This window comes from Raphanus sativus, chromosome 3 (genome assembly GCF_000801105.2).
Source record: "Raphanus sativus cultivar WK10039 chromosome 3, ASM80110v3, whole genome shotgun sequence".
Lineage (NCBI taxonomy): Eukaryota > Viridiplantae > Streptophyta > Magnoliopsida > Brassicales > Brassicaceae > Raphanus > Raphanus sativus.
Window position 1 is genome coordinate 25,116,627 of NC_079513.1, and position 12,321 is coordinate 25,128,947.

General features: G+C 39.3%; 3 protein-coding genes across 3 annotated transcripts; all 3 read right to left on the minus strand.

The window, feature by feature from the left end:
- Positions 1-1,055: 1,055 nt before the first annotated feature.
- Positions 1,056-2,503, minus strand: LOC108843921 (inositol-tetrakisphosphate 1-kinase 1). Its single transcript, XM_018617081.2, has one exon. It carries the CDS (start codon positions 2,254-2,256, stop codon positions 1,300-1,302), a length of 957 nt encoding a protein of 318 aa, XP_018472583.2. The 5' UTR covers positions 2,257-2,503; the 3' UTR covers positions 1,056-1,299.
- Positions 2,504-3,897: 1,394 nt separating this feature from the next.
- Positions 3,898-7,010, minus strand: LOC108847592 (WEB family protein At5g16730, chloroplastic). Its single transcript, XM_057005338.1, has 3 exons — positions 6,676-7,010; positions 6,271-6,466; positions 3,898-6,185 (listed from the first exon to the last, which is right to left on the minus strand). Exons 1-3 carry the CDS (start codon positions 6,690-6,692, stop codon positions 4,029-4,031), a joined length of 2,370 nt encoding a protein of 789 aa, XP_056861318.1. The 5' UTR covers positions 6,693-7,010; the 3' UTR covers positions 3,898-4,028.
- A 610-nt stretch (positions 7,011-7,620) lies between these two features.
- Positions 7,621-9,653, minus strand: LOC108845600 (probably inactive leucine-rich repeat receptor-like protein kinase At5g48380). The gene is made up of 2 exons (XM_057006483.1): positions 8,942-9,653; positions 7,621-8,342 (listed from the first exon to the last, which is right to left on the minus strand). Exons 1-2 carry the CDS (start codon positions 9,651-9,653, stop codon positions 7,621-7,623), a joined length of 1,434 nt encoding a protein of 477 aa, XP_056862463.1.
- Positions 9,654-12,321: the final 2,668 nt, after the last annotated feature.

Consider the following 12,321-nt stretch of genomic DNA (forward strand, 5'->3'; position numbering starts at 1 on the left):
GTCGATTATCTCATGAATCGTTCGTTAGACTACTTCTCTATGGTTGCTTATTCTAGTTTTTAGACTGTTTAGATATCTCTTGAATGATTTCTACAGATTATCTCTTGTTTGTTTAGAGTTTTCTTTTGTTTATGGCTACCAGATTTGTAATTCTGTAACTAGCTTGTAAATTTTAGAAAAATATTCCGATTTTTTCCGCTTAGAGTTTGGGTTCACTCCTTAGATTTATCTCTTGAATGGTTTTTTACACTTTTATCTCTTTTTAGATTATTTCTTGAATGAATGGACTCAGATTGTTTTGTTAATATGTTACCTGATTAAAAAATCTGATACACAGAATGAATGGACTCAGATTGTTTTGTTAATATGTTACCTGACTCAGCTTCATCCAAGTTGCTAAAGCATCATGCAACCCCAAAATGAATATAGACACATACATACACATATGCGTGTGTGGGAATATGCACACATCAAATCATGGAATAAGATGCTGGAGAAGCTAAATCAGTGGTTGGTTTCAATTTTTGTATTATCAAAAATCAACAATTGGACGAGAATGGAATCAGAGACCTAGTAGAGATATTCAGAACGCAATCATAAAGATTAGAAACTCATAAATATGACAAAGATTTCTAGATTCACTTTGAATAAAAGAGATTTATATGAGCCATAACCACCTAAACATCGTATCACAGGAGGTGAAACTGTATCAAGTTTGCTCCATCAGAGGAGTACACAGATTCCAAGAGATTCATGCGGCAGTACTCAAGATTATCTCAAACAAGGACAATATAATTGGCAATAGTTATATAACAACAATGCAGAAACAAGTAAGCATATGATGCAGATACAAATCGAACATATTTTGCAAACCATCTCCATGTCTTTAGTTTAAGTTGTTTATAAGAATAAGCGATACAAAGAGCTAAGTTAGCATTGGTAAGAACAATGTAAACACTTTCATCAATCAACTATCTCATTGGCAGACCTGTTAAGGAACATGGAGATGGAGATACAATACTACCAAAAGTTGAGAATTAGAGCAAATAGCCCAGGACATAGAAATCCAATGATTCTCATTTCTCAATAGTAGCAACAGTTATGCATCTGAACAATGAACAAGGCTTTGCAAAACTTGGAAGTAAACAAAGAGAATAACATCTAAGAAACAATAACAAAAAAGAAAAGAAAAGAAGAAGCACAAGTTCAATAATCCAAATGAAAATTAGCAGGGCAGATTGAGATAGTAGAGACCCTCCGTAAGGAATGTTCCCGCTAAAACAACTTGGCAGATAGCTCTCAGACATGATGATTCTTCTTTGTGACCATGTCCCAGAAGAAGTCCGTCAACACAGGCTCATAACACGGCATCTTAGCATACCCAGGAAAGTAGTTAATATCAATAACAAGGTACCTATCCGCATCTCTCGCATCCCTAATCACATCAAAGTTAAACAGATTAAGACCCATCGATTCCCTCATCGCCTTAGCCAGCTCCTCCAAGAAACTCGAAGGAGGCATCTCCACTTTCTCCAAGCTCCTATCCTCACCATACTCCTTGTTCTTCTCCTCCTGAGCAGTAGTCAAGTTCGATATCTGCGAAAACGGCAAAGACCCTTTCGACGTCCCGATCTTCTCCTCGGAAATATCAGGTAAAGATCTTCTCTTTACGCACTTCACATAGTCTCCAACCACGTACACCTTAAAGATCACGCCACCGTGATTCACAAACTCCTGCAACACAATAGGAGCTTTAAGTATCTTCATCCCTTCTTGATCGTATATCAAGAACATCTTGTGAGACTTCGCGCTCCCGTCAGCGTCCAAGGGCTTGGCGATCACCGGAAACTCAAGCTCCCCTAAACCCCCTCCTCCGCTCAAAACGCTCGGATCCATCACAACGACCTGCTTCGGGACGCCAAAACGCTCCCTTTCCGAAACAGGAAACTTTAACCGAGTGATCACCTCGAGCATCGAAACCCTGTTGTGCAGCCGCTCGATATCCTCCGGAGAGTCGACGACAGGGACGTTAGGGCGCTTCTCGCGAAAATCTTGGAGATTCTGTTTCCAGTCGTCGTCGTAAAGCTTGTGGATCACGCAATCGAGCTTCCCCTGTTCCAGCAGAGGCTTCGTCGGATCGAGTTTGATTAGATCAATGCCTCGTTGCCTCGAGTGCTCGATCAGAGAAGGCTGGATGAAGCTTTGCTGCTTCTTCGCTGCGAGAGCGTATCCGACTCGGTATCTTGAATCTGACATCTCTGTGGTGGTGTTGTTTGCTCTGTTTCGAAGGGGAACAGAGTTTTAGGTTAACATTTGAGTCGAAACCGAGGGTTGGGAGTTAAGGATCCGGAGAATGTGAGATTCTACACGGAACTGGAAGAGATGATACAGAATCTGAGGGCGATTCGAAGAGGAGAGAGAGAGAGAGAGAGAGAGATCGAAAGGGATCGCCTTTGGTGAAGATGAAATAACAGAGAGATGGAGATGGAGGAGAGAATGTTGTACACGTGTGGAATGGAATATAGGTACGTGTGGGGATGCAAGTGGAGAATGTTTAACACGTGTAAGCGTGTGAAGGTCGGAATAGTGCGAGTCTTTTTCGTATGATGGACGGCCTATGATGCTTCGCTTTTTTTTGTTTGTCTCGTGGGCCATGTTGTTGTTAGTGGGCTTTTGGATCTTTGGAACTGGAGTATTCACGTGGTAAACGTCGCTGTTCAGGTGACCACGACAAATGTTTTAAGAACGCGAATTAGCCTTGGACACATCCCGGAAACGCAAAACCGGACTAAACAAAAACCAAGTCAAAAAGTAAAGTTTGGTTCGGCTTCAATTCCATCAATTATCTGAACCAATTTTTCGTGACAAAAAAAAAAAAAAAATCTGAACCAATTTTATATTTTAGAACCGAAAATTAATACCGAACCAAAATTTATCTTAAAATTTTATCCAAAATATTCTAATTTATCCAAAAATTATGGTATCTAATCTAAATATCCAAATTTTCGATTTTTAAATCTTCAAAAAAACAAATCAGAACTAAATTTAAAATTATTTTGGATATTAACTAGTTCTCAATTTTACTACCAAACCAAAAACCAAAATATCTAAATTTCCTAAATACCCGAATGAATCTTACATATGAAACCAAAAAAAAAATCGAAATAAACCGAACCAGTATCTTGCCAAACCTAACGCGAATACAAACGCAGAAATTAATTAAACCAAAACACAAGCCTTTACATAACAACAAAGGTCGAGAAACAAACATCTATCTTATTAAAACAGAAACATTGTGATTTTTTCTAGGTGGAATTTTAAAATGGACCTACTATTAGATATGATATATTTTCTGATCCTATTAACTAACAATTAATGTTAGTAAATTATTTCCTTATTCTATGCTAACTTAATACTTTATATACATTCATTTTATCAGTTGGTCTATTTTCTTTCTATTCAAAAAAAAAATATTTTCTTTCCCAATTGATTTCATAACCAACATGCAGTAATGTTAAATTTGAGATTTCATAATCACCATCTAATAAGTCCATGCGATGATCACCATGCAATACATTACTCCTTAACCAATTAATTTTATATAATAGTCGTACTATATGATATATTCAAAGTGGATTCAAATCAATTTTATTAACCCATTATCTTTTAACCAATTCAAACATGATTATATATCGGATTACCGGGTTTACCGGCTCGACGATCTAAATTGGATTTAAAAATGTTGATTCAAACGCAGTTTTTTAAATAGACAAAATTCTTGCATATTAAATATTTGTAACATTGTTAACAAAATTTTGAATCATAAAATATCCCGCGCTTCCGAAGCGCGGGTGATGATCTAGTTGTTGTTACAATCGAAAAGAAGCAAAGAATCAATAACCAACAAAGATATATATAAAGAACACTGACGCAAATCAAAAGAGTATACAAATGTATAAATGTTTGAGGTTTCTTTCTACATATAACAAGCTTTTTTAATGTTTTCTTCCTTACCCTCCAAGAGTTTGTTATTTCGGGTTCACTGCTGCTTTCTTTTTGAGAAGGTTCCCAACTTTACCAAGCAAAGTCTTCTTCTTCTTGTTGAGTTTCTTCTCCATCACAACCTCATCTTCTGCAGTTTCATCAACGTTCTCTGTCGAGGCCTTATCGCTTTCATCTACTTTCCTTGAATCTTCTTCTACTCCCTGAGACTCTAGTTCTGCTTTCTTGTCCGGAACAGCTTCTTTCTTCTCTATTTGGCAACTTTCCCACATTTTGAATATTACTTCAACTGAATCATCTTTGTCATCATCTACAGACTCTTCTTTCTTCTCCTTCACCTCTGTTTTTGCCTCCTCGGGCTTTCCATTCATGTCTTTCTCCTCCACACCATTGCCATTGCTGATAGCTTCTTCTTCTTCTACACTTCTATGACCGTTCTCAGAAGAAAACTCAACCACTTTTGGTAACAAATCATACTCTTTATCACTCTCACTGAGCTCCACTTCCTCCTCTTCCTTCTTGGCCAACATTGCTTCCTCTAGTAACTTTGATAACTCCTCAATCTTCCTCAAAGCAACCTCTTCCTTTCCCCTCAGCTCCTCGTTCTCTTGAACAACGCTTTCAAACTCAGTTTCTTTCTCCAACAGATTCTCCTTAAGCCTCACGCTTTCTTCTCTCGCTTCCCCGAGAGACTCCTGAAGAGAAACAACCTCATCCTCCACCTCTTTCAAACTCTCTCTCGTCTCCTCTTCCTTCTTCCAAGCCGCGTCAGCTTCTTCCTCCGTCCTCTTCATCAAACCATCCAACCTACTCATCTCTTTCCCCATCTTCGCAACCTCCTCCTCCATCTTCTTCACGTAATCCACCAAGTTAGCTTCCTTCATCTCCCACTCCTTCTTCGAACTCTCGAAATGCTTCTTCGTCTGCTCCACCGCGCTCACCAGCACATCGATCTCGTGCCTCGCTTCGTCAAGCATCGTCTCGTACTTCTCGCTGGTCGCTTTGATGACAAGCTTCAAGTCTTCTATCTGCGTCTCGTACTCTTGGTCTCCTCCGCCTTGGCTCATCAGCTTCTCTTTCAACTCTCTTCCTTCGCTAGAGACTTCGTGTAACGCAGAAGCTAAGCTCTCCATCGCTTTCTTGCTCTTCTCCTCTTCCACCTTCGAGGTTTCTAGATCCGCTAAGAGCTTCTTCCTCTGTTCCAAGAGTCTTTGTACGTTTAGAGAAGCGTCTTGCTCCTTATCTAACGCTCGGTTCTTCTCCTCCTCCTTCGCTTCAAGCTTGTTCTTTAAGCTATCAACTTCTTTCTCAATCTTAGACAGTTTCTCAGATTCCTCCTTCTGTCTAGCGATTGTTGTCTCCAACGTCAAGATCTGATCCTTGAGATCAGTGAGTTCGGATTCTGCGTCGTGCAGCTTATCATTGCTTCCTTCGAGCTGTTTCATCACAGACTCCAGAGATAAAGAGGCGGATCTCTCTAGATCATTAGCTTCTTTTAACTCTTCCTCAAGCTCTCTGGCTTTGCTCTTCCACTCCTCGGATAAGCTCTGTGCACAAGACTCTCCCTTCTTGGAATCTTCCAGATCAGCGTTAAGCTTCTTGATGATCATCTCTTGTTCTTTCACCTCAGCCTCAAAGCTTCTCGCTCTCTCGAGATCTTTTTTTAAAACATCAATCTCCTCTTCTAGTTTGGCAACCATCTCGCTTTCCGATGAATCAAGCAAAGCTTTCAACCGCGTAAGCTCAGAAGATAAGATCTCAGCCTGGCTCTTGACCTCATTGGCCTTGGCCAACTCTTCGTTGACTCTCTGAACCTCCTGCTTAGCCAAAAGAAGAGAAGCTGAATCCGAAGCGTGTTGGTTCTTGACATTCTCGAGTTCTTTCTTCAGCTCTTCTTCTTTCTTCTGAACCGCCTCGATCCCTTCCTCAACAGCTCGAAACTTCTCCATCTCTGAGTTCTCCTCGAGGCTTTTCCGAGCTTTTAAAGCCTCGTTTAACTTCAGAGATGCTTCTTCGGACTCTTTCTTGGCTTCTTTGAGTTCATCGAGCGCTTTGGCTTTCTCCTTCTCTAAGGAAGTTATCTTCTCGTTAGCTTTCTTGAGATCTTCCTTGATTTGAGTCAGAGTCAACCGACTCTCCGTTGGTTCTGCTGATCCTTTCGCTGCTGCCCGCGCTTGAGTTCTCTGCAAAAACCACATACAATTTCTCAAATGACTAGGATAGAAACAAATGTATGTTGCTTTCATACAGTGATCATCAACACGTTACCTCAGGTGGAGTTGGGACCTTTGGTGAGCGTCTCTCAACAGAAGAAGAAGACTTTGAAGCAGGGGAAGAGCGATCAAGTGAAAGGCGTGAACTTGGTGAAGTGGTGGTCTCAGATTTATTCACCGCCCTACTCAATCTCGCCGCTTTTGGAGTTGCGGGAGACGATTTCCCCGGAGGAGCTTCGGACAAACTAGTTCTGATTCCGACAAAAACACAACAAACACAAGTTTGATCTCAGACAAGAAAGCAAATGGCGACAATTCGATTAAAGCTTTAAGCTTTCAACAAAAGAAAAAAAAAACTAACTCCATCATCATTGAAAATTTCTCAAAAATAGCAACTTTGAAACAGAGTAAATAGCAGATCTGATATGTTCTTCTACTAAAACAGAGTAAAGACACTTACTTTGTCTTCGAAGACATAGTCACCGACCAGCACCGCCGAACTCGATTAGAAGAAAGATGTAGTTGATCGATTACAAAATACAATGCTGAATTTCTTGAAAAAATGAGTTTTGGGATTCAGATCAAGAGAGAGAGAGAGAGATGGAGGAAAGTGAAAGGAATAAACCCAGAAGAAGAAGAAGAATGATAGAAGAAGAAGACCTGTCTGACTGTCTCCAGAGTGGCCACACTCTCAAAACTTTTTTTTTCTTTTTTTAAAGAAGTCGGATTCTCCTCCTACCGATCCGATGTATCAGAAAAAAGACAACCAACCACTAACTATTTCTTCTTTTAGTTAAAGTTTGAAAGAAAAATTAAGAAGAACGTGAAGGTTGGTATAATGACGAAAGTGACCTGTGCTGTTGTTTAGTCCAATCAAACCGACACCGAACCACCGTCACTCTTGTCCATTATCATCGTGGCTACATAGATCAACGGTTGTCGTCGATGTTATAATTATTTTTCAATGAAATATTACTATTCATAATTTTTGTTTTGTAACTTAGAAAATTATTATTCATAATTGAGGAGACCTTGCTGGTTTGTATACAAATTCATCATATAGAAAATAATAAAATCACTGGCATAAAAAAAAATATGAATTCTGAAACGCATGTTCTTCTCGGTCAATAACTTAGAAACATTAAACATGAACACCACGAAATTCTTATATTGCAGATTATATTCTGTGTATGGATGGGGTACAAAAGGTGTTTCAAGTCGAGATCAAACCATGTTACAAATCATAGTTTTCAAGTATATGCAAGTGTAGATATGATCATTCATTAATACTGACTGCTGCATATATACTTTCAATTATTCGTTGTATTAAGGTATGCAGAAAGTAATGTGATATTGTCTGACTAAAACATGTGTTTCAATACCAAACGTAGAAAATTCAGCTCTGTCATATATCTCCTTGTTTCTGCTTCCTACCATTGAAGACAAACGAGTCTAAGAACGCAACTAATGGTGCAAATAAAGCCGCACCAACTGCTGCACCCATCTTCCCAAACCGGATCATATCTTCGTCCGGGTCAGCACAAGCATCCATAGGCCGACCACACAAACCCTCGTTATTAGCAAAATCGTCCACTCCAATTTTCAAGTGTTGTTCATTAAATTTAGGGATGGGACCGGTCAGTTGATTGTATGCCACTGACAAAATCTTGAGCCGCTGCAGTGACGATAGCTCGTGAGGAAGCTGACCAGTAAACTGGTTATGCCGAAGCGTAAGGCTGTTCAGAAGGGTAATATTTGATAAACTGGTTGGAATTTCACCGGAGAATTGATTGTCAGAGAGGTCGAGAATTGTAACGGATGGAATCAAAGAGGCTATATTATATGGTAAGACTCCAGAGAAGTTGTTTCTAGCAAGATATAGACCTGTCAAATCAGAACATTCCTTTATCCCTTGAGGAAACTCACCTTCCAGACCAAAACCAGAAAGTTCAATGCTCAAAACCCTATTCTCGTCATCATGCCAGCAAGTCACACCAGTGAACTTGCAGATATAACCTGCAGTCTCGTTGCCAAACACCCAACTCGTTAAATATCCATTTGGATCCTTAACTTGGGACTTTATGCTCCTCAGGCAATTTACGTTGGCCTCGTCTGCGCATGTGAAGCCTGACGACACCAGCAAGAACCATAAACAAGTTGCGAATAGGTTTATTAAGGACATTTTTTGTGTGTGGTTGAGAGGACTCTTTTAATAGAAGATTACAAGAGAGTGGTTTTAGCAACAAAAACAAGTGAAGATTGTTATAGTGTAGCCAAAACTTGAGTATGATGAATTATAAAGATTTTCCAAAGTCACACTAGTCGTCTCTTGCCGTGTAAAACGGGTTCACGGGGACACGGAGGAGACTTGAGAATATTCATTCACCATACATTGATTTCGGCTTGTCCCATGGGTTTGAATATTCTAACTGTGGAAAAAAATGTTAATAATGCATGGTATACTGTATACATGAGTGAAGACGCACGTTTTCAAATACAGCAATGATTTCAAAAGCAAGTAGAGTTCGATTAGACATGCAAAACATAATGTGACAATGTAGAGTTCAATTCCAAATGTAGAAATTCTCTAAACTCATACATGATGTTTAGATTGACTTATTAAGACATGTGTTTTCAATTCCAAATGTAGAAATTCATCTCCGGTGTCTTGTATTTCCTTGTTTCTCATTCTTACTATTTGAAGAAGAACCAGCCTAACAACGCACCTACTGGTGCAAACACAGCCGCACCAATTACTGCACCCATCTTCCCAAACCGGATCACTTTTTCTTCCTGCTCAATGCAAGAATCCATAGGCAAACCACATAAACCAGTGTTATTAGCAAAACTCTCCGGTCCAATTCCCAAGGCTTCATTGAATTCTGGGACAGGACCGGTCAGGTGATTGTATGCCACAGAGAACTCTTTGAGCCGCTTAAGCGACGCTAGCTCGGGAGGAAGCTGACCGGTGAACTGGTTATGCTGAAGCATGAGAGTGTTCAGAAAGGTAACATTTGATAAATCTGTTGGAATTTCACCGGAGAATTGATTGTAAGAGAGGTCGAGAGTTGTAACGAATGGAATCAAGGAGGCTATATTAGATGGTACAGCTCCAGAGAAGTTGTTCCTAGATAGATCTAGACCTGTCAAAGAAGAACAGTCATTTAAACCCTGAGGAAATTCTCCTTGGAGACCATAACCAGAAAGATTCATTTTCAAAACCCTGTCCCTGTCCGCATCCCAGCATTCCACACCAATAAAACTGCATATATAAGTTGCATTCACGTTGCGAAATGCCCAACTTGATAAAGATCGCTTCGGATCTATAACTTGAGATTTTATGCTCCTCAGGCAATTCACGTTGACCTCGTTTGCGCCTGCGAATCTAGACACCAGCAAGAACCAGAGACAAGTTGACACTAGGGTTGTTATGGACATTTTTGTTGTTGATGTGATTATGGTGTTCTTAATAGACAATAAGAACAAAAGAGTTGATTATAGAAAGCAATGGCAAGCGAAAATTGTTAGGTGCTGTTCGTTTGCTCATCTGGATGATCCATCTCGGTGAAGATGCAAGTTGATGTTCGTTTTGTACATTAAAATGCTACATCCAGATGGATCACCCAACTGCATTTATGAAAACTCAGCTCAAATTCTCATCCAAATGAGGGTGAGTCTTCACGGAGCATCTGGGTGAAGGTGAGTCTTCACCAAAAATTTGATAATTTTTTATGTCAAAACAAAAAAGATTCTCGCCAAAACCGAAAATGCAATTTTCTATCAAAATCGGAAAACACAATTTCTCGTCAAAATCAGGAAAACGTAATTTCCCGCCAAATCGGAAAATATAATTTCTCGCCAAAATCAAAACACGTAATATCCTGCCAAAATTATTCGTCGAAATCGGAAAAACACAATTTCCCGCCAAAATCGGGAAAACGTAATTTCCCGCCAAAATCAAAAACCACCATACCCCGTCAAAACCGAAAAACACAATTTCTCTTCAAAACTGGAAAACGCAATTTTCCGCCAAAACCGGGAAAACATAATTTCCCGCCAAAACCGAGAAAACGCAATTTCCCGCCAAAACCGGAAAACACAATTTCTCGTCAAAACCGAAAAAACGTAATTTCCCGCCAAAACTGAGAAAACGTAATTTTCCGCCAAAACCAAGAGAACGTAATTTCCCGCCAAAACCGGGAACGCAATTTCCCGCCAAACCCAGGAAAACGTAATTTCCCGCCAAAATTGGGAAAACGTAATTTCCCTCCAAAACCGAGAAAACGCAATTTTCCGCCAAAACCGGAAAACACAATTTTTCGTCAAAACCGGAAAACGCAATTTCCCGCCAAAACCGGAAAGCACAATTCCACGTCAAAACCGGGAAAACGTAATTTCCCGCCAAAATCGGGAAAGCGAAATTTCCCGCCAAAACCGGGAAACACAATTTTCCGCCAAAACCGGGAAAACGCAATTTCCCGCCAAAACCGGAAAAACAAAATTTCCCGCCAAAACCGGGAAAATGCAATTTCCCGCCAAAACCGAAAACCATCATTTCTCGTCAAAACCGGAAAACACAATTTCTCGTCAAAACCGAAAAATGCAATTTCCCGTTAAAACCGGAAAAACGTAATTTTCTGCCAAAACTTAGAAAATGCAAATTTCTGCCAAATTTTTTAAAACAGGTATATTTTAATTATTTTAGTAACAAGTTCATCTCGATGTAGATGCAAGTTGAAAAAAAAGCAAACAAACGTAGTTGCATTGAAATGATTCATCTAGATGGATAAACGAAATGCAGAGACGAACAACATCCAGGTGGAGCATCTGAATAAGGCATCTAAATGGACCATCTGGATGCATCTCTCAGATGTACAAACGAACAGGGCCTTACGCTAACGACTTTTTCAAATCACATGTCGTTCTCTTGTCCATAAACGCAGTTTAGGGAGGAGACTTGAGATAAGTCATTGTTTTGAATATTGAATCGTGGAACAAAGATTTAATAATATGAGTCACTGTCCATTTTTGGTTTAGGGGCCTGAAAAATCATGGTTTTTAGTATTTGCTTTACATTGTCCGGACCGAATCGAAACAACCACATTACAGTGAGAAAACCAAGTAAATCACTGTCATTAATCAGGAATCATGTGAACTCCAAACACATCAAGGAGATCCCAAGAATTCACCACTAGCACCACTATGGCTTGTTACTCAAATCCCCTATGTACACATAAAGGGTACATGCTTTCTGCCCTTTGGCAAATGGCCTATCAACAGAAAAATCAGGCATATTATTAACTCATGTGGAGAACATAAACCTCAATACTAAACATAGAAGCAATCAAATTTTGCATTTTTAGAAAATAAAAGTTTTGCATTTTATATTACTTCCATGTTTTGATAGTCAGATTTCTCAACCAAGAAATAATCTATGCGCTATTTAAGTACAACAGTTCTATTTTCTGTATGGAGTAATATAGGTTGCATAGAAACTCGGATGAAGGTATGTTTCACAATTCCAAAAAGTTTCAGAATCAAAATCTCCTGAAAACTTGTAAAAATTCATTAGAAACTTGTTTTTTAAATCTCATTTAATTAGAAACTCAATAGAAACTTGCGTGTCCACTTTAAAAACTTTTGATTATGTTTTGGAAACTTCAAGAAAACACTTTAAGAAATAAAGGTGTTCAGGTTAAGATCAAACCACGTTACATATCATAGTTTTCTCAAGTATATGTAGGCGTAGATTATAACCATTCATTAATACTGATGCATATCGTTGTATTAAGATGGAGAAAGTATGTGATATTGATTTGACTAAAACATGTGTTTGAATCCCAAATGTACAAAAGAATCATCTCCGGTGTCTTATATTTCCTTGTTTCTCCTTCCTACCATTGAAGAACCAGTCTAAGAACACACCTACTGGTCCAAATACAGCCGCACCAACTGCTGCACCGATCATCCCAAACCGGATTATTTCTTCTTCCGGTTCAGTGCAATAATCCATAGGCGGACCACACAAGCCCTTGTTATTAGCAAAACTCTCCAGTCCAAAATCCGAGGAATTGTTGAATTCTGGGACAGGACCGATCAGCTGATT

Excerpts from the sequence above, each read along its gene's own strand:
- LOC108843921 (XM_018617081.2), bottom strand. The coding sequence starts at position 2,256 with ATGTCAGATTCAAGATACCGAGTCGGATACGCTCTCGCAGCGAAGAAG.
- LOC108847592 (XM_057005338.1), bottom strand. Across the intron at positions 6,186-6,270 it reads AGGTCCCAACTCCACCTGAG|AGAACTCAAGCGCGGGCAGC; the intron begins GTAACGTGTTGA and ends TGGTTTTTGCAG.
- LOC108845600 (XM_057006483.1), bottom strand. The coding sequence starts at position 9,653 with ATGTCCATAACAACCCTAGTGTCAACTTGTCTCTGGTTCTTGCTGGTG. Across the intron at positions 8,343-8,941 it reads GGCTGTGTTTGCACCAGTAG|GCTTCACATGCGCAGACGAG; the intron begins GTGCGTTGTTAG and ends TGGTGTCGTCAG.